This window comes from Oncorhynchus nerka, linkage group LG9a (assembly GCF_034236695.1).
Source record: "Oncorhynchus nerka isolate Pitt River linkage group LG9a, Oner_Uvic_2.0, whole genome shotgun sequence".
Lineage (NCBI taxonomy): Eukaryota > Metazoa > Chordata > Actinopteri > Salmoniformes > Salmonidae > Oncorhynchus > Oncorhynchus nerka.
This window is the reverse complement of record NC_088404.1, coordinates 24062336-24084712: the sequence shown is the minus strand read 5'-3', so window position 1 is coordinate 24084712 and position 22377 is coordinate 24062336. Positions and strand designations below refer to the sequence as shown.

At 44.7% G+C, this 22377-nt stretch overlaps 1 protein-coding gene across 1 annotated transcript in view; it reads left to right on the top strand.

Moving 5' to 3' along the window:
* LOC115134078 (homeodomain-interacting protein kinase 2-like) overlaps positions 1-22377 on the top strand; it is a 128189-nt gene that overhangs the window by 23976 nt on the left and 81836 nt on the right. Inside the window, 1 exon segment of the mRNA XM_029667699.2 lies at positions 1444-2611. Within this exon segment, the coding sequence (XP_029523559.2) occupies positions 1444-2611 (1168 nt within the window).

Genomic DNA, 22377 nt, shown 5'->3' with positions numbered 1-22377 from the left:
AGTGGAAGAGGTGGAGGAGAAGGAGAAGGAGAGAGTAGAAGAGGTGGAGGAGCAGGATGAGATGGAGGAGGGGGAGGAGGAAGAGGGAGAGAGAGAGAAAGAGAGGAGGAGATGGCCAGATCATCATTCAGAACTCAGAAGGCTAATAATGACAGAGTGACTAAGTATGTCTCCTCCCTCTGCCCCCTATTCCCAACACACCCCTGAATCATCATGGTTTTAGGTAAGTGGAGGCTTCTTAGGGCAGGATGGCTCATAATAATGGCTGGAAATAGAATGTAAATAGAATGGTATCAAACATGGAAACCATGTGTTTGATGTATTTGATACCATTCCACCTATTCCTCTCCCGTCACTACCACAAGCCCGTCCTCCCCAATTAAGATGCCACCAACCTCCTGTGTTTTAGCCATGTAGGCTAGGGCATGTATAATATGCTGACTGTGTCCATGCACGGGTGTGTGTTAGGATTTTGAGTGTGTGTGTTTGTGGATTTAGTCTGGATTTAAAAATGTGATATGCATGTGAGTGAAGATGTACACAGGTGGTAGATCGTAAATTTGTTAGTACACTAATTTGGGGTACATTGGAGACTGTTATATATCAGTACCGAGGCCTGCAAGTAAGCCGGCTTGTGCTGTAACAATAATTTCAGTGCTACAAACAGGCCTGTTTGAGAGGGGTATTTTTGGGCCGTTGTTTGCTTGGAGAAGCTTATTCTGAGGCAGGCAGTTCCCATGAGCTCAGTGCCTTGCAGTTTTCCACTTTTGCTTGTTGTCTTCAGGATCTGAGGTTGAGACGAAGTTCAAATGCTCCTCTGTTGTTTCGAAAATAGAAGAGTCTTTTTTTCTCTTTCTCTCTCTCTCTTTCAAGCTGATTGTGTACCAACAAATGCAGGGTCTGGGTTGTCATTTTGCTTTTTGCTAAGGAAATTGCTATCATTCCTTGAGAGTCACGCAACTTTCGAAGGGCTCATTTTGGTACACATTTCTGTTCCCTATGAAGGGTATTATTAGAGCTCTACATTAGTCCAGATGGGAACTGAAGAGAAAAGGGAATTCCTCTGCATACATCAACGGTCTAGATAGTCACCATACAAACACAAAGTTCCTGTTTAAACATCATATACTGTATATCATATAGTCAAGCACGTTACAATACTGTATAGTTTTAAAACATAAAACATCTCTTTTTCTCTTGCCATGAGTAGCATACATAATACGTAATTCTGCAAAGTTGCCTTAAAGAGTTAAATAACCAATGTGATTTTTAGTTTTTAGTTTGTGTTGGTTTAGTGAGACATTGATACGTCAACATGGGCCTCGTCGGCCCTGACATAAGCGCTCTTTATTTAAAGAAGCCACTTGTGTTTCAAGCACTGTCTCAAATTCCTACCGCTCACTTTCTGTCTCTCTCCCACTCCCTTCCTCTCTTCTCTTCCAGGTATGGCCTCGCAAGTGCAAGTCTTGTCCCCTCACACTCTCCAGTCAAGTGCCTTCTTTAGCGTGAAAAAGCTGAAGGTGGAGAAGAGTTCATACTGGGATATGACAGGGTACGGCACACACAGCAAAGTCGTCTACAACCAGAACAGCAAGCAGCAATTGTCCCAAGCCACCTCTCTGGGAATCAATTCCTCTCTGCCCTACGAGCAGCCTGCGCTCATCTTCCCGGCGAGTGCAGGGAAAATTGTGGTTGCCTCGGCCAGCAGTACCTCAGGCACTGCAGGGCCTCTGGGGCCTCTGTTGAGCTTGGGCGGTAGCGGTAGTGGTGGCGGCGGTGGAGGCAGTAGCAGTAGCGGAGGAGGAAGCGGTGGAGCAGTCCACAACCTGACCCGTCGCAGCACCGTCAGCCTGCTGGACACCTACCAGCGATGTGGGCTTAAGCGCAAGAGTGAGGAGCTCGACAACAGCAACAGCAGCGTGACGATCATCGAGGAGCACGGCGGCAGCACAACGATGATCCAGAACGCAGCCAGCGGGGCCACAGTGGCCATTGCCACAGCAACGACCACATCGACAGCCACCTCCAAGAACAGTGGTTCCAACAATGAAGGGGACTACCAGTTGGTGCAGCACGAGGTGGTCTGCTCCATGACCAACACCTACGAGGTGCTAGAGTTCTTGGGCAGAGGCACCTTTGGCCAAGTGGTCAAGTGCTGGAAGAGGGGCACCAACGAGATTGTGGCCATCAAGATCCTGAAGAACCACCCATCGTACGCGCGCCAGGGCCAGATCGAGGTGAGCATCCTGGCCCGGTTGAGCACAGAGAGTGCAGACGACTTCAACTTTGTGCGTGCCTACGAGTGCTTCCAGCACAAGAACCACACGTGCCTGGTGTTCGAGATGCTGGAGCAGAACCTGTACGACTTCCTCAAGCAGAACAAGTTCAGCCCGCTGCCGTTGAAGTACATTAGGCCAGTCTTACAGCAGGTGGCCACAGCCCTGATGAAGCTCAAGAGCCTGGGCCTGATCCACGCTGACCTGAAGCCAGAGAACATCATGTTGGTGGACCCCTCCAGGCAGCCCTACCGAGTCAAGGTCATTGACTTTGGCTCGGCCAGCCACGTGTCCAAAGCCGTGTGCTCCACCTACCTGCAGTCCAGATACTACAGGTAAGAGCAGTTTCTTTCACCTTGAATTAACCAGGAAATCTCGTTATGATAAGAAGACCTATTTCCCAAGAGAGACCTGGCAAGTTTAATAATAAATAGGGTTTGAATAGGTTTACAGACAGGACAGATTTGTCAAGGGGAGGTAGATGTTTCTTTACAAATGTGTTCTCCTCCTTGATTGTTTCAATATCACAGTGCTTTGCATTTACATTTACATTTAAGTCATTTAGCAGACGCTCTTATCCAGAGCGACTTACATCGTGTGTGATTTACCGGTTGGTTTATTGGAATGTTTTCCTAGTTTCCTAGTGTTTGGACCAAGGCTCTTGCTCTAGGCTCTGTGTTTCTGCTCTGTGCCAGTCTTATGAGCTGTAGTTGGTTAGGGTCTCTCCTTCTCAATTTCAATTTAAGGGCTTTATTGGTGTGGGAAACATATGTTTACATTGCCAAAGCAAGTGAAATAAATTATAAACAAAAGTGAAATAAACAATAGATAATGTAATAGATAAGACATTTCAAATGTCATATTATGTCAAATAAAATAAAATAAAATAAAATACAAATTTATTTGTCACATACACATGGTTAGCAGATGTTAATGTGAGTGTAGCGAAATGCTTGTGCTTCTAGTTCCGACAATGCAGTAATAACCAACAAGTAATCTAGCTAACAATTCCAAAACTACTACCTTATAGACACAAGTGTAAGGGGATAAAGAATATGTACATAAAGATATATGAATGAGTGATGGTACAGAGCAGCATAGGCAAGATACAGTAGATGGTATTGAGTACAGTATATACATATGAGATGAGTATGTAAACAAAGTGGCATAGTTAAAGTGGCTAGTGATACATGTATTACATAAAGATGCAGTAGATGATATAGAGTACAGTATATACGTATACATATGAGATTAATATTGTAAGGGTATGTAAACATTATGTTAGTTAGCATTGTTTAAAGTGGCTAGTGATATATTTTACATCATTTCCCATCAATTCCCATTATTAAAGTGGCTGGAGTTGAGTCAGTGTGTTGGCAGCAGCCACTCAATGTTAGTGGTGGCTGTTTAACAGTCTGATGGCCTTGAGATAGAAGCTGTTTTTCAGTCTCTCGGTCCCAGCTTTGATGCACCTGTACTGACCTCGCCTTCTGGATGATAGCGGGGTGAACAGGCAGTAGCTCGGGTGGTTGTTGTCCTTGATGATCTTTATGGCCTTCCTGTGACATCGGGTGGTGTAGGTGTCCTGGAGGGCAGGTAGTTTGCCCACGGTGATGCATTGTGCAGACCTCACTACCCTCTGGAGAGCCTTACGGTTGTGGGCGGAGCAGTTGCCGTACCAGGCGGTGATACAGCCCGACAGGATGCTCTCGATTGTGCATCTGTAGAAGTTTGTGAGTGCTTGGTTTAACCATGTCTATGGTTTAATGATGTGCAAATAGTTAAAGTACAAAAGGGAAAATAAATCAACATAAATATGGGTTGTATTTACAATGGTGTTTGTTCGTCACTGGTTGCCCTTTTCTTGTGGCAACAGGTCACAAATCTTGCTGCTGTGATTGGACAACGTGGTATTTCACCCAATAGATATGGGAATTTATCAAAATTCTTTGTGGTTCTGTGTAATCTGAGGGAAATACAGTGCCTTACAAAAGTATTCACCCCTTGGCATTTTTCCTATTTGGTTGCATTACAACCTGTCATATAAATAGATTTTTATTTGGATTTCATGTAATGGACATACACAAAATAGTCAAAATTGGTGATGTGAAATGGCAAAAAATATTACAAAAAAATGTCAAATGGAAAAGTGGTGTGTGCATATGTATTCACCCGTTTGCTATGAAGCCCCTAAATAAGATCTGGTGCAACCAATTACCTTCATAAGTCACATAGTTAGTTAAATAAAGTCCATCTGTGTGCAATCTAAGTGTCACATGATCTCAGTATATATACAACTGTTCTGAAAGGCCCCAGTGTCTGCAACACCACTAAGCAAGGGGCAACACCAAGCACACAGCACCATGAAGACCAAGGAGCTCTCCAAACTTGTCAGGGACAATGTTGTGGAGAAGTACAGATCAGGGATGGGTTAAAAAAAAACATCTAAAACTTTGAACATCCCACGGAGCACCATTAAATCCATTATTAAAAATGGGAAAGAATATGGCACCACAACAAACCTGCCAAGAGAGTGCTGCCCACCAAAACTCATGGACCAGGCAAGGAGGGTATTAATCAGAGAGGCAACAAAGAGACCAAAGATAACCCTGAAGGAGCTAGGACCACTTTAAGCCGTACACTCCACGGAGCTGGACTTTATGGAAGAGTGGCCAGACAAAAATAAGCAAACATGTTTGGTGTTTGCCAAAAGGCATGTGGGAGACTCCCCAAACATATGGAAGAAGGTGCTCTGGTCAGATGAGACTAAAATTGAGCTTTTGGGCCATCAAGGAAACCGCTATTTCTGGCGCAAACCCGACACCTCTCATCACCCCGAGAATATTGTCCCCACAGTGAGGCATGGTGGTGGCAGCATCATGCTGTCGGGATGTTTTTCATCGGCAGGGACTGGGAAACTGGTCAGAATTGAAGGAATGATGCATGGCGCTAAACACAGGGAAATTATTGAGGGAAACATGTTTCAGTCTTCCAGAGATTTGAGACTGGGGCGGAGGTTCACCTTCCAGCAGGACAATGACCCTAAGCATACTGCTAAAGCAACACTCGAGTGGTTTAAGGGGAAACATTTAAATGTCTTGGAATAGCCTAGTGAAAGCCCAGACCTCAATCCAATTGAGAATCTATGGTGTGACTTAAAGATTGCTGTACACCAGCAGAACCCATCCAACTTGAAGGAGCTGGAGCAGTTTTGCCTTGAAGAATGGGCAAAAGTCCCAGTGGCTAGATATGCCAAGCTTATAGAGTCATACTCCAAGAGACTTGCAGCTGTAATTGCTGCAAAAGGTGGCTCTACATAGTATTGACTTTGGGGGGGGTGAAAAGTTATGCACGCTCAAGTTTTCTGTTTTTTTGGCATGTTGTGTAAATCAAATGATAAAAACACCCCCAAAATCAATTTTAATTCCAGGTTGTAAGGCAACAAAATAGGAAAAATGCCAAGGGGGGTGAATAGTTTCGCAAGCCACTATATGTGTCTCTAATATGGTCATACATTTGGCAGGAGGTTAGGAAGTGCAGCTCCTTTTCCACCTCATTTTGTGGGCAGTGTGCACATTGCCTGTCTTCATTTGAGAGCCAGGTCTTCTGCGTTCTTTCTCAATAGCAAGGCTATGCTCACTAGAGGTCGACTGATTATGATATTTCAACGCCGATACCAATACCGATTATTGGAGGACAAAAAAGGCTGATTTATTTATTTGTAATAATGACAATTACAACAATACTGAAAGAACACTTATTTTAACTTAATATAATACATCAATAAAATCAATTTAGCCTTAAATAAATAATGAAACATGTTCAATTTGGTTTAAATAATGCAAAAACACAGTGTTGGAGAAGAAAGTAAAGTGCAATATGTGCCATATTTAAGTTCCTTGCTCAGAACATGAGAACATATGAAAGCTGGTGGTTCCTTTTAACATGAGTCTTCAATATTCCCAGGTAAGAAGTTTTAGGTTGTAGTTATTATCAGAATTGTAGGACTATTTCCCTCTATACCTTTTGTATTTCATATACCTTTGACTATTGGATGTTCTTATAGGCACTTTAGTATTGCCAGTGTAACAGTATAGCTTCCGTCCCTCTCCTCGCTCCTCCCTGGGCTCGAACCAGGAACACAACGACAACAGCCACCCTCGAAGCAGCGTTACCCATGCAGAGCAAGGGGAACAACCACTCCAAGTCTCAGAGCGAGTGACGTTTGAAACGCTATTAGCGCGCACCCCGCTAACTAGCTAGCCATTTCACATCGGTTACACCAGCCTAATCTCGGGAGTTGATAGGTTTGAAGTCATAAACAGCGCAATGCTTGATGCACAACGAAGAGCTGCTGGCAAAACACACAAAAGAGCTGTTTGAATGAATGCTTACGAGCCTGCTGCCGCCTACCACCGCTCAGTCAGACTGCTCTATCAAATCATAGACTTAATTATAACATAATAACACACAAAAATACGAGCCTTAGGTCATTAATATGGTTGAATCCGGAAACTATAATTTAGAAAACAAGACGTTTATTCTTTCAGTGAAATACGGAACCGTTCCGTATTTTGTCTTAGGGGTGGCATCCATTAGTCTAAATATTGCTGTTACATTGCACAACCTTCAATGTTATGTCATAATTATGTAAAATTCTGGCAAATTAGGTGTCACAAACTGTTGCATATACAATGACTCTGCGTGCAATGAACGCAAGAGAAGTGACACAATTTCACCTGGTTAATATTGCCTGCTAACCTGGATTTCTTTTAGCTAAATATGCAGGCTTAAAAATATATATTTCTATGTACATATTTTAAGATGGAATTGATGTTCATGGTTAGGTACACATTGGAGCAACGATATGCACCGCATCGATTATATGCAACGCACTACACGCTAGATAAACTAGTAATATCATCAACCATGTGTAGTTAACTAGTGATTATGATTGATTGATTGTTTTTTATAAGATAAGTTTATTGCTAGCTAGCAACTTACCTTGGCTTACTGCATTCGCGTAACAGGCAGGCTACTCGTGGAATGCAATGTAAGGCAGGTGGTTAGAGCGTTGGACTAGTTAACTGTAAGGTTGCAAGATTGAATCCCCCGAGCTGACAAGGTGAAAATCTGTCGTTCTGCCCTTGAACGAGGCAGTTAATCCACCGTTCCTAGGCCGTCATTGAAAATAAGAATGTGTTCTTAACTCACTTGCCTAGTTAAATAAAGATTAAATAAAGGTGTAAAAAAAAAAAAAAAAAGATTTCCGATTGTTATGAAAACTTGAAGGTATTATGCAACTCTGTACTCTCTGTTTAGGGCCATACTATTTTGCTCAGTTCTTTTGTTAATGTTTTACAATGTATCAAATAATTATCTTTTTGTTTTCTCATGATTTGGTTGGGTCTAATATTGTTGCTGTCCAGGGGCTCTGTGGGGTCTGTTTGTGTTTGTGAACAGAGCCCCAGGACCAGCTTGCTTAGGGGGCTCTTCTCCAGGTACATTTTTTAGTAGGTGATGGCTTTGTTATGGAAGGTTTGGGAATCCCTTCCGTTAAGGTGGTTGTAGCATTTAAAGGCTATTTTCTGGATTTTATAATTAGCGGGTATCGTCTTAGTTCTGCTCTACATGCATTATCTGGTGTTTTATGTTGAACATGGAGATTATTTTTGCAGAATTATTAGTTCTTCTCTCCCATTCTCTCTCACTCTCACTCTCACTCTCTCTCTCTCTCATTCTCTCTCTCATTCTCTCTCTCATTCTCTCTCGTGCTCCCTTTCTCTTTCTTTATCTCTGTCTTTCTCTCTCTCTGTCTCCTTATCATTCCCTGTGGGTTCCCAGCTCATATCCTTACTGTTACCTCCCCCCCCCCCTCCAGCTTTCTGAGAAACAAGCTGCTTATCGTGTTTAATATGACAAACAACCAGGTTGTGGTGCTGCTTTGAAGATTAGGACGGCAGGTCTGTTGAGTAGTGTGCTGCTTTACAGCACGGTGGTAACAGCGTTACAATGACAGCACCTGGGAAATATTTGCCGCAGAGACCAGTTTCTGGGAAATAGTTTTTTGGGGGTTTGTTAAAAAAAAAGCCAGAGAAACCCCTCATTGAACAGGGACTGTATACACGTAGCGTGGCGGTGGACCGCTCCCACCTCCACATCAAGGCTGGCTCCCATTTCCCCCAATATGAAGATGTGGGGTCAGGCAGAAGTTCTCCTGTAATCTGTCCCTGTAATCCACACCAGCGGGCCCTGCATTAGAAACAGATGACTCACTGGGTAGGGCTTTCTTCTCCCCTACTGCTTAAAGTATTTTTTGCCTATAGCAAACTCTGTTTGGGTTACACAGCCAGCGTTGGGGGAAGCTTTGTTGCTGTGTAGGCACTGCCTGGTCTAGGGAGAGCAGGTGTGAGGCACAGTACTACACATATGCAGGAACACACACACACACACACACACACACACACACACACACACACACACACACACACACACACACACACACACACATACATACATACATACATACATACATACATACACTCAGCCAGAACCCACACATGCCTGGGCACTAACCGTCATTTGTAAATGGGGCAACACTATCTCCCTCTACTCAGGGTTGAAAGTAGATTTTATTTCTTCACGGTACGGGACCTCCAATTTTTTTTACAAGCCTAATAGTAAAGATATGTCATTGAACTGTAAACATGTATTAGCTTTTAATGGGGCAATAACACAACCAGGCATGATGTTTTCATCTGATTGTCAAACAGATCACTTCAAAAAGTAGGCTACTTGCACACCTTTGTCCACTCTAAAATAATTCCAGCATCTAAAACAGTACCTGCCATTTGACGAAAGAGTTGTCTATAATAAAGACCAAAAAGTGTAATGACATTTTGCAATTGACATTTGGCACACTTGATGTTCGCTGGTATCCGCGCCTCTCTCTGCCTTTAGTGATCACCTCGAACCACACTGCATTTTGGAGCGTATGCCACCCATTTTCAAGTTAATTCGCTCATTTCTCATGTGGGTGACAGGCAGTAATAGATTATGGTGTACCAGCCTACAGTTTTCTTTGTTTTAAATCATTGTGACAGGCTCATGTTTTACTGTTACGCCGTACCGGCACTATTTATTTTTGATGTAAAATAGGGAACTGTTGCATGAAGATGTACATAGTCACTCCGGCTTTGTGCACAATGTCCTCTGTAATGATTTATTTTGGACCAGGCTATAGTCCACTGGGCAGTTTCACTCCACTCGACCTCCACCACGGCTAGCCTAGCAGCATTTGACAAGCCATTCCCCTTCTGCTTATTTCTATTTAGGCAACATCCCTAACAATGTCTTTATCTGTTTTTCAAAAGACTTTTGATATTTAGCTTAGAAATTGCAGTGAAAAGATTCCTATGCGTTTGCTTTAAGAGCCCCCTGTAATAAGGAATTCATTTGAAACTTTCCTCCCATCCCTCTGTCTTTACTTGCTCTTTTACTTGGTTGTTACTGTGTGTTTTGTGGGAATGTGATCCCTGCTACACGGCTGTTTGCATTAGGCAGGCAATAGATATGCTGCTGAGGGTACGTTAGCATTGCAGATGATTTATGGATTTTCCACGAGGTTGACTCATGCAAATAAAACATGGGTATTCAAGGTAAACATGAGCGATTCCATTTACAGGAATGAGGAACAGCTCCTCCGATAGGAGTGGTTCTAATTAATAAAACACTGAGAAACACAGTACATTATTCATTTATTATTCATTTGTTTCTCATGTAATTTTAGCATAAATCTATCATTGCTAGCACGGCACAGCAATGCAGTCAGTGTATAAAGTCCTTCTATCCTTCTATTTGGCCTGAAGGTCTGGAACCTATGTCTGCAGAGCAGAGCAGTACCTGTTCATACTGTGTGTTTATCCAGTTGATTACGTCAGTCAGCTAGCTAGCTAGCCTCCCTATGGCCTCCCTCCTCCCTGTCTGCGGTAGCTAGCTAATGATGTAACAGGTAAACTGGTCCGGCTTACCCTGGACCAGATAAATGGATTATTGTCTCTCTTCTTCCTGCCTGTCAGTCATTACCCAATGTCAATATCCCACACATCATACAGATTTAATATAGGAGCCGGGAGGAGGGCTTTGGGAATAGTCTGCCAGACATTTTAGGTGGAGTGGGGAAAATAAACCAACACACGTGACTATCCCTGTAAGGGATATTAGGAGTGCTGACTCCATTAGTGAGTTGAGCTAGCATCTGTGCTCTAGTCTGCTGAACTAGTATCCATGGCTGGATGCCTCTCATGACAGCCTCCTAGAAACTCTAGGACAGAGATTTCTAAAGGGGACTGCATTCTACAGTACATTCTCTCTTTCCACTAGTGATTCTGATCTGATCATTGCTGGCTACAGTAATGGAGTGGCATGACCACTCAGCCATAGGGTGTCTCACTCTCATTTAGAGGTTGACAAGGGAGTGAAAATTAATTACTGTGAATAATTTCCCTGTACTGTCCTGATCCCACAACAGTTCTATAACCCAAGAACTGTCCTGTCCCTTCCTGATAAAAATCTCACCGGTCTTGTGCCGTGCTCATTTTTGCGCGCATAAATATGTTGGCTATTGTTTTTGTTTAGGAAGTATTGAAAATGAATTTCGGAAATGCAATATTCAACTGTGGTATGTGGTTGTCTTACCTACAGTATCTTAGTTAAATACACGTACTGTAGCCCAAATCGCTCTGGATAAGAATGTATTTTAAATGGCCTAAATGTAGATTGATTAAGCTGGAGAACAGAGACCCCAGCAGGATGGTCTGCTCAGCACCGGCATAAAACTGTAGCCTACAGCTGAGTACTGCGCACACATTAACATTTACAACACATTAACATTTACAACATGAACATAAAAAATAAATACAAAAACTGAGCAGCAGTAACCTACTGCATATGTCAATCTATTTTTATTTCACTCTTCACCTCAGATGGTATGGGTTTAGTTAAATAGGCAAACAGTTGGGCTTGGGAGTAGAGCAGCTATGCTGCTTCAGGCCGCTTGTCCCGCTCTCCGGTTTGTAGCTCATTTGATTAAACCTTAGCATTTTTTACAAGTTGTGTTTTCTGTCCCTTCATTGTCAAAGACAACTCCATAAACTTTAACTAAAACATCTCTCTTTCCTTGGCTCTAATGAAGGCTAACACCATGCCTGAATTGGATGCACTCATGTGGCCACGTGCGCCATCCTGCGTAAATTGATTTGGTCCCCCCACACCAAATGTGATCACGACACGCAGATTGACATATCAAAACAAACTCTGAACCAATTATATTAATTTGGGGACAGTTCGAAAAGCAATAAATATTTATGGCAATTTAGCTAGCTATCTTGCAGTTGCTAGATAATTTGTCCTATTTAGCTAGCTTGCTGTTGCTAGCGAATTTGTCCTGGGAAATAAACGTTGAGTTGTTATTTTACCTGAAATGCAGAAAGTCCTCTACTGCAACAATTAATCCACACATAAAACGGTCAACCAAATCGTTTCTAGTCATCTCTCCTCCTTCCAGGCCTTTTCTTCTTTGGACTTTATATGGTGATTGGTATCTAACTTTCATAATAAGGTGTATTACCACAACCGACCGACTGACCTCAGTTCATCTTTCAATCACCCATGTTGGTATAACCAATGAGGAGATGGCACGTGGGTATATGCTTATAAAAGCCAAATGAGGAGATGGGAGAGGCAGGACGTGTCCTGTTTGGGTAGCGTGTAAGGCTTCATCACAGCCTACTGACGTAGATTGGTATCTGAGGCGGCCTTTAGTGACTGGCTACAACTGAAGGGGGAGGGGGAAATTACCCTTTTTTTTACAGAGTTGTATTAAGTATGCTATATTATTGCTTGCCTACACAGATGTTGTTTTTACGAAATGTTCCACACATAACATATTTCCACCCAAAAACGATGTTTATAACTATTCCTGTACTGCACGTTCCTGTGGACTGTTGATCCCGTCCAGTCCTGTCCTGAACTTGACTCTAGAACTTGACTCCCATTCCTGCCACTATCCCACAGGACCCACAAGACCCACGGGAGTCCTGTTCTCATGTCAACCTCTACTCTCAACCTAAGCCCCATCAGGCAACCACGTCAATCCTATTCTTCATTCCTCTACCCTGTCTATGGTGCTCATCTTTCTCAGTCAGGCACAACCAGCGTGCTAACGCTTACAGGCTAGTCTAACAGGCCCCAGTGTAACACTAGCCCTGCCTAGCTGCTGTTAGTTAGAGAAGGAGAAGCCAGAGAGCCGTTCCAGCACATTTAGCCTGCCTCCATGTGAGACATCAAGCAGTGGTGTAAAGTACTTAAGTAAAAATGCTTTAAAGTACTACTTAATAAGTCAGGTTTTTTTTCTGGTATCTTTACTTTACTTTACATTATTTTTGACAACTTTTACTTTTACTCCACTACATGCCTAAGGAAAATAAGGTACTTTTTACTCCATACATTTTCCCTGACACAAGACAGGAAAATGGCTCAATTCATTAAACACAAATGCTTGGTTTGTAAATGATGTCTGAGTTTTGGAGTATATCCCTGGCTATCTGGTTTTCTTATTTTAAGGAATTTTAAATTATTTATACTTTTACTGTTCATACTTAAGTATATTTGAGCAATTATGTTTACTTTTGATACCTAAGTGTGGCGGCAGGTAGCCTAGGGGTTAGAGAGTTGGGCCAGTAATCGAAAGGTTGCTGGATCCAATCCCTGAGCTGACAAGGTAAAAATCTGAACAAGGCAGTTAACTTACTGTTTCCCGGTAGGCTCTCATTGTAAATAAGAATTTGTTCTTAACTGATTGCCTAGTTAAACAATTTAAAAAATTAACTTTTACTTCAGTCATTTTCTATTCAGGTATCTTTACTTTTATTCAAGTATGACAATTGTGTGCTTTTTCCACCACTGAAATCAAGGAGGGTTCTTAATGAATGAGATTACCGTAGTTACTGTTCTCTGAAGTGTGCATGAGGTGTCTCTCTCACCGTGGCTAGGACTAAAAGCTAGCAGTATCAGGTTACTGGGAGCCAAATATGATTTGCAAGGAGTCTAAAGGAAGGTGAGGTGCTGGCAACATCGTAGTGCAGGTGTTGTTTACGATGCAGTAAATATTCACAAGCGAGCACCATGGCTGAAGATTGGGAGTTTGCTGGGAAGGCAACGCGTTACATTTGCCTCCCAGCAGTGGCAGCTCATTAGAAATGCAGATGAGGCCTCTTGTGTTTTTAAACCTGGCAAGGAGCATTCCATTTTCCTGTTCTAATTTCTCTTGATTTTTTTGGTTGTCACATTTCAGTGTCAGTGTTATTAAATAGTTATTTTTTGCGAGTTTTAAGTTGTTGCACTGTAAAGCCGGGTGCTTTACAGTAAAAGGCCAAAATAATAGACTGTTTTCACATTACTGCTGTCACACAGCTAGGAGTGGTGGGAGCGGAGTCGGGCGCAGAGAGCAGAGGATTCATAGAAAACCAACTTTATTTCTGTAAATGGGTAAGTGGTCAACGCCAATACAACAGGTGAACAAAATATGACCAACCCAAAACCGGACACCAACAAGGTCCGAGAACATACTACACGCAACCATCCACAGACAAACAGAAAACAAGCCCGTCCAAAAGCAGGCGGGCCTAACCGGCTTCAATAGCCCTAAAACAAATCTAAAACAAGGAACAGGTGAAATCAATACAGACATAACAAACAGAAAAGGAAAAAGGGATCGGTGGCAGCTAGTAGACCTGTGACCAAACGGGCAGGGGAGCCACCTTCGGTGGAAGTCGTGACAACTGCACCCGCTTTAGGATCCATGACATAATTCTAATAACAGTCTTCTCATTGAATGTGCCTGTGGGCATCTTAGTTCACAGTGTCTAACCTTCCCCTTCATATTGCTAGAGATGGCTAGCTAATTAACCCACGCTAGTCAAGCATATGTATCATACAATACTGTACATATATATAGTCAATAGCCCTAAGTCATTTTGGCAGCTAGTGAAACAGTACCATTCGACCAAGGTAACTAATAAAAAGGTGTGAAGCTAGCAATCACACCTCTGGCTGATGTGGAGACTGTAACAGGTTATTGAAGGTGTAGGGGCGGCAGGGTAGTCTGGTGGTTAGAGCATTGGACTAGTAACCGAAAGGTTGCAAGTTCAAATCCCCGAGCTGACAAGGTACAAATCTGTCATTCTGCCCCTGAACAGGCATTTAACCCACTGTTCCTAGGCTGTCATTGAAAATAAGAATTTGTTCTTAATTAACTGACTTGCCTAGTAAAATAAAGGTTAAAAAAAATAAAAAGCAGGAGCGTGCTACTGGTTATCTAGTTAGGCTATATGCTAGCACCCCTTATTGTTCTCCCCCTAACATTTACTAACTTTTCAATTTCCATACATTTCCCAGGATATTACTGGAGAAAGTGAAGCTGATGCCTTATGAATTGTGACCTGGAGTTCCACCCACTCAGGCTGGCAAAGCTGAAATGTTCTCTTTGAATCACAGATTGGATGAATATTAAAAACCCCACACCAGGATGGAAAATATGTGTCACGGTGCTGGCTGTGGAAGAAAGTTCCTTTTGGTCCCTGAATCTCCTAATTTAAAGTAAGTCACAGGGGACTAGAGGCTGGGGCAGGTCCTCCAAGACTGAGGCCCAGGGTAGTGCAGCTGGCCTGAGCTCCATCAGGCCTCTCTGACTGACTGCCGCAGTGGATAGAGAATGCCTGGTGTGCACAGGGCTGTGCAGTCTACCATGAAGTGAACAGAACCAAACAGATGCATTTGTTTTCTCAATTGGAAGAATTTGCTAATGTGCATATATGAGGGTAAATAGTTTGGCTAATTTGCGCCAGGCAGGCAGGCCAGCTGGGGCTTGTGAGGAGAGGAGGACACACTCTGTTCAAAGTATTTCACCCGGTGGACAGTGCTATACGTGTGTGTGGGTTTCAAAGTGCACTGGCACGACTCGCTCCCGAGAATTGTGGGCTCTCGTCCTCTGTGGCCAACGTGAGTTAGACGTTTAAGCGTGTTAACCCTTGCAAGGCTGCTGGCCCAGATGTAATCTCTAGCCTCGTCCTCAGAGCATGCACAGACCAGCTGGCTAGAGTTTTATGGACATATTCAATCTCTCTCTATCCCAGTCTGCTGTCCCCACATGCTTCTAGATGGCCACCATTGTTCCTGTATCCAAGAAATCAAAGGTAACTGAACTAAATGACTATCGGCCCGTAGCACTCACTTCTGTCATCATGATGTGCTTTGAGGGGCTAGTTAAGGATAATATCACCTCTACCTTACCTGTCACCCTAGACCCACTTCAATTTGCTTACCGCCACAATATATCCACAGACGATGCAATCACCATCGCACTGCACACTGCCCTATCCCATCTGGACAAGAGGAAAACCTATGTAAGAATGCTGTTCATTGACTACAGTTCAGTCTTCAACGCCATAGTACCCTCCAAGCTCTTCATTAAACTCGGGGCCCTGGGTCTGAACCCCGTTCTGTGCAACTGGGTTCTGGACTTCCTGACGGGCCGCCCCCAGGTGGTGAAAGTAGGAAATGACACCTCCACTACGCTGATCCTCAACACTTGAGCCCCACAAGGGTGCATGCTCAGCCCCCTCCTGTACTCCATGTTCACCCATGACTGCGTGGACATGCACGCCTCCAACTCAAGTCATCAAGTTTGTGGATGACACAACAGTAGTAGGCCTGATTACCAACAATGACGAGACAGCCTACAGGGAGGAGGTGAGGGCCCTGGCAGAGTGGTTCTAGGAAAATAACCTTTCCCCCTTTGTCAACAAAACGAAAGAGCTGATCATAACCTTCAGGAGACAGCAGAAGCAGCATGCCGCCATCCGCATTGATGGGACCGCAGTGGAGAAGGTGAAAATATTAAAGTTCCTGCGTACACATCACTGACAATCTGAAATGGTCCACCCACACAGACAGTGTGGTGAAGAAGGCACATCAGCACCTGTTCACCCCGCTATCATCCAGAAGACGTGTTCAGTACAGGTGCATCAAAGCTGGGGCCGAGAGACTGAAGCTAAGCTTCTATCACAAGGCCATCAGACTTAAATAGCCATCACTAGCCGGCCTTCACCCAGTACCCTGCCCTGAACTTAGTCACTGTCACTAGCCGGCTACCACGCAGTTACTCAACCCTGCACCGTAGAGGCTGCTGCCCTATGTACATAGACATGGAATCACTGGTCACTTTAATAATGTTTACATACTGTTTTACTCATTTCATATGTATATACTGTATTCTAGTCATTGCCACTCCGACATTGCTCGTCTTTATATTTATATATTTCTAAATTATATTATTTTACTTTTAGACTTGTGTGTATTGTTGTTAGATACTACTTCACTGTTGGAGCTCGGAACACAAGCATTTCGCTACAACCTCCATAACATCTGCTAAATGTGTATGTGAGCCAATAACATTTGATTTGATTTGACTGTCCGTTGCGCGTACCACATTCAACCGGGATCCCTCCTCCTGTCGTCTGGTTATGAGTTGTTTTAGCTAACATTACACTCCTTGACACTCTTGTTATTTGCCAAAGTCATAGCTGGTAATTTCCCACATCTTCGGCAAATGACACAGAGTACAAGGAGTGGAATGAAATAGATCAACAGAGACAGCAACCAGGCTACTCCGCCTGCAACCTCATTCATAAAGGAAGCTGTGGTACAAAAAAACAAACATTTCATTTGATGGATTTTGGATGTCCTTTTATTTATTTGTTTGATGGCCTATGCAGTACATGAGGCCAACTTTACCATATTATTCTGGAGGCATACTTACACACCCAGTCTCATTACTTTGTGTGAATGATCTCTCAAATTTAAATGTGAAATAATTAAAATACAAAATAATTTGTTTAGCTTCTTTCCATTCTGTGGCTGCGTGAAATAGCAAACAACATCAATTCAGTAATTACATGTGTTTGCTCCCCGATGAAACAGTCACATCCATTACTGTAGTAATCCTTAAGGCGTCAGCATGTGTCAGTTTGGCTGGCGCCTAGCCAGCTAGGCTAACCGAACAAGTGTGCTTGCATACTCCCTTAAAAGACATTCGCTTGGGTGTCAAAAATCCCATTCTGATATTCTGCTTTCAACCAGTAACAAAGATGTCTCTGTGGACTGAGCACGCTTGTTGGTTCCTTATGTCCCTCAGTGTGGCTTGTGGAGCTTTACAAATACATATAAAGTGTTCCAAAAGTTATAGGCTAACCAGGAAAACGAAACCCAGTGGTAGCAAATCTTATTCCACTCTAGATGGTTGATAAATAATTGAATATGACTAATAGCGTTGTGTGACAGCAGAAGAAATATATTGCTGTGTGTCAAATTGCAGCCGTTTGGTGCCTGAGGCATAAATTGTTTGGAAAAATAATCACTCCTGTATTGAATCCTGGTTAATAATTAAAAGGGTTAGCATTAGAAAATGGATGCATCCACCTCCAGTAGTGTGTTGTTCTTTATATGTGGAGGCGGAGGGCACGCCCATAGCCCTTAGAGATAACTACCGACTGAAATGGGTTCAGAAAGAAGGCTGTTTAATTAATAGGAGCGTTTTTTTGTGTGGAAATATATTTCTCATTGTTACATGTGAAGAGAAACACACTTCGACTGAGGGAAAACCCAGTGCAAATTGGGATAGTGACTTTTCTCTGCAACTCCTTCGAAACCCACTGGTCCTTGAAGCCTAATCCCTCTGTTTTATGAACATAGACCATTTCCATTTTTCAACTGTCTGCCTTGGTTATTAGCTTATATTGAGTGCACAAGCAGAATAGCACCGTTGAGCATTAAATAATTATTCATCCCCACACAACCTGCTTTAGTCAGATGACAGGAATTGGGGAGAAAAGAAAAGACAAATCATGAATTGACAAATCTTTCAAAGATGTGCATATGAGTGCAGGCCTTTACTGTGTCTTTGTGTACATGTACGTACAATGGAATGGCTCCGGAGTTTGGAGCATGTCAGGGTAGAGGGAACTAAATGCACTCACGATCTGGTTGGTGTAGTTACTGATTTATTTAGCCTTCATAACCCTCATAGCATGGCTATGAGCTATGGAGCAGCAGAGAGTTTCACAGAGGTGATGAGAGTAGTACCAACAGACCGTGCTCCTTCCTTCCTTCCTTCTCTCTTTCTCTCTCTCTCTCTCTCTCTCTCTCTAACTCTCTCCCTCTCTCCCTCTCTCTCGCTCGCACGCAAACACACAACACACACACACACACACACACACACACACACACACACACACACACACACACACACACACACACACACACACACACTTACCAGGTCATTACATGTGATGGCTCTGAAGTGGTCTTACTGGCCTGAGGTAGCTACCACAATCAGAGAGGAGACACCAGACATAGAGCAGACATGTTCAGGCTGGTCATCAATGTGTGAGCGGGGCTAGTGGGGGGAACATAGAGCACAGCGTCCCTCCCTGGGAGGGTGATATAGCAGCGTCTGCCTCCCAAAGAACATAACTCCCATTATGGCACCAAGCCTCAGCTACATGAACATGCAGAGAATGAAAGAACCGACAAACCACAGTTACAGGTAGTCTTTCATTAAGAGCGTTTCGGTGAAATCTATCATGAAAACAGATGGCTCTCGTTTAAACAAATACATTTTTGGGGGGGTCATCATTAGTTCAAGCTGAGAGGAATTGCATGCCTTTTTAAGTACGGTTTGGTTCTCAGCATGCATTATTGTCGTGTTGCAATGTACACAATGACTTCAAACACCGTTTATCTGCCATCTATGCATGCATATCGTCAAGTGGAAAGTGCTCTGTGAAGCGAGTTTGCACTGTTGAGACGCGCAGCATCGCTTTCTGGTTTTTCACGTTCACTTTTTAAACTCTTATCTTGAGGAAAAGGGTGGATGAGGGTAGAGGGAGGGGGATAGGGGGGTTTAGGGGTATAGAAGTTATTCTGTTATAGGCTGAGCATCCCAGAGCAGCCCTCCCCTTTTCTCTCTCTCTCTCCTCATCAGTCTTTCACTTCACTTATCAGTACTGGGCCAATCCAGTCAGAGAGAGGTCCTATGTATATTTAGAGAGTACCTACGCCATCGAGCCGCCGCCGCTGCCAACCCCCCTATCCCCGCTTGCACATGTATACAAATGACTCCCTGTCAACTTCGGGCATTAGTATTTTCAACTCATTGATGTGTAAAGCACATCAATGATGTGGGGCGGCAGCGTAGCCTAGGGGTTACAGCGTTGGACTAGTAACCGAAAGGCTGCAAGTTCAAATCCCTGAGCTGACACTGTTCCTAGGCTGTCATTTAAAATAAGAGTTTGTTCTTAATTGACTTTCTAACTAACGTAGCCCATGTGTAAATATATTTATCTTAAGTGGATCTCTCTTTTCTTTATTCTACATGTTGTCTATATTCATATCATCAAGAAGAGGGTGTGCATGAAGAGGGTGTATATTTAGAAGTGGCTGTTATTGCCACGGCAACAGGGGCGTTTCTAACTGTTGTTCCTAAAGTTGGCCTTAACACTGACAGCAGCCCTTGAACGGTGGTCCTGGTTGAACTGCCGCTGGTGTGTGTTGTTGTTTAAGCACCACTGTCACATCTCTGCTATTGTTTGCCCAGGTGGGGCTTGTTCTTCTCTTTGCGGACCTTGTGGTCCAACAGAAGCTCTCGGTTTCACAAAGAACCACAAGTTGCCTTTTATCTCCAGCCTGTATCTGTATTGATTTTCAGAGTGCCATGGTAATGGAGATTGCCCTCAACAAGCGTATTGTTGCTTTACACTGTTCTGCTTATTTCTAATAGTTTATTGTTGTTCTTTTAAAAAAGAAAATCTTATGGTGCAAACTGCAAACACAAGACACTGTTGACCTCGGGGCCACTCCACTTCACCCCCACCCTAACCTGACCCAACATTCCCCCATCATTCCTGCCAAGCCCTTGATATAGAGTTCTGGAGGAGAGGGCCTTACAAAAGCACCCAACTTCCCAACTGTCCCTCCTCAGTCAGTCAGCTTGTCTCCATGGTTATGTGCATGCTTGTGTGGCGGACACAAAGAGATGGCTCTGGCTGAGTGTATGTGTGTTTGTGTGTATTTGCGTGTGTGTGTATTTAAGTGTGTGAGTGTATTTGTGTGTGTGTGTTAGGTGAACAGACTGACAGGGCCTGTGGAGATTACAAATGTTATTAGTGTGCCATCCACCCTCCCCCACCGTACCTGCATGCCCTTCCTCCCTCCCCCACCGTACCTGCATGCCCTTCCTCCCCCCCCACCGTACCTGCATGCCCTTCCACCCTCCCCCCACCGTACCTACATGCCTTTCCTCCCTCCCCCCACCGTACCTACATGCCCTTCCTCCCTCCCCCCACCGTACCTGCATGCCCTTCCTCCCTCCCCCCCACCGTACCTACATGCCCTTCCTCCCTCCCCCACCGTACCTGCATGCCCTTCCTCTCTCCCCCACCGTACCTACATGCCCTTCCTCTCTCCCCCACCGTACCTACATGCCCTTCCTCCCTCCCCCACCGTACCTACATGCCCTTCCTCCCTCCCCCACCGTACCTACATGCCCTTCCTCCCTCCCCCCACCGTACCTACATGCCCTTCCTCCCTCCCCCCACCGTACCTACATGCCCTTCCTCCCTCCCCCCACCGTACCTGCATGCCCTTCCTCTCTCCCCCCACCGTACCTGCATGCCCTTCCACCCTCCCCCCCACCGTACCTACATGCCCTTCCTCCCTCCCCCCACCGTACCTACATGCCTTTCCTCCCTCCCCCACCGTACCTACATGCCCTTCCTCCCTCCCCCCACCGTACCTACATGCCCTTACTCTCTCCCCTCACTGTACCTACATGCCCTTCCTCCCTCCCCCCCACCGTACCTACATGCCCTTACTCTCTCCCCCCACCGTACCTACATGCCCTTACTCTCTCCCCTCACTGTACCTACATGCCCTTCCTCCCTCCCCCCACCGTACCTACATGCCCTTCCTCCCTCCCCCCACCGTACCTACATGCCCTTCCACCCTCCCCCCACCGTACCTACATGCCCTTCCTCCCTCCCCCACCGTACCTACATGCCCTTCCTCCCTCCCCCCCACCGTACCTACATGCCCTTCCTCCCTCCCCCACCGTACCTACATGCCCTTCCACCCTCCCCCCACCATGCCCTTCCTCCCTACATGCCCTTCCTCCCTCCCCCCACCGTACCTACATGCCCTTCCACCCTCCCCCCACCGTACCTACATGCCCTTCCTCCCTCCTCCACCGTACCTACATGCCCTTCCACCCTCCCCCACCGTACCTGCATGCCCTTCCTCCCTCCCCCACCGTACCTACATGCCCTTCCTCCGTCCCCCCACCGTACCTACATGCCCTTCCTCCCTCCCCCCACCGTACCTGCATGCCCTTACTCTCTCCCCCACCGTACCTACATGCCCTTACTCTCTCCCCTCACTGTACCTAAATGCCCTTCCACCCTCCCCCACTGTACCTACATGCCCTTCCTCCGTCCCCCCACCGTACCTACATGCCCTTCCTCCCTCCCCCCACCGTACCTGCATGCCCTTACTCTCTCCCCCACCGTACCTACATGCCCTTACTCTCTCCCCTCACTGTACCTAAATGCCCTTCCACCCTCCCCCCACTGTACCTACATGCCCTACCTCCCTCCCCTCACCGCACCTACATACTGTACATATCTGATCCACGCGCTATCAATTGGCCATATGAACATCAAATCAAATGTATTTATAAAGCCCTTCGTCCATCAGCTAATATCTCAAAGTGCTGTACAGAAACCCAGCCTAAAACCCCAAACAGCAAGCAATGCAGTTGTTGAAGCACGTTGGCTAGGAAAAACTCCCTAGAAAGGCCAAAACCTAGGAACAAACCTAGAGAGGAACCAGGCTATGAGGGGTGGCCAGTCCTCTTCTGGCTGTGCCGGGTGGAGATTATAACAGAACATGGCCAAGATGTTCAAATGTTCATAAATGACCAGCATGGTCA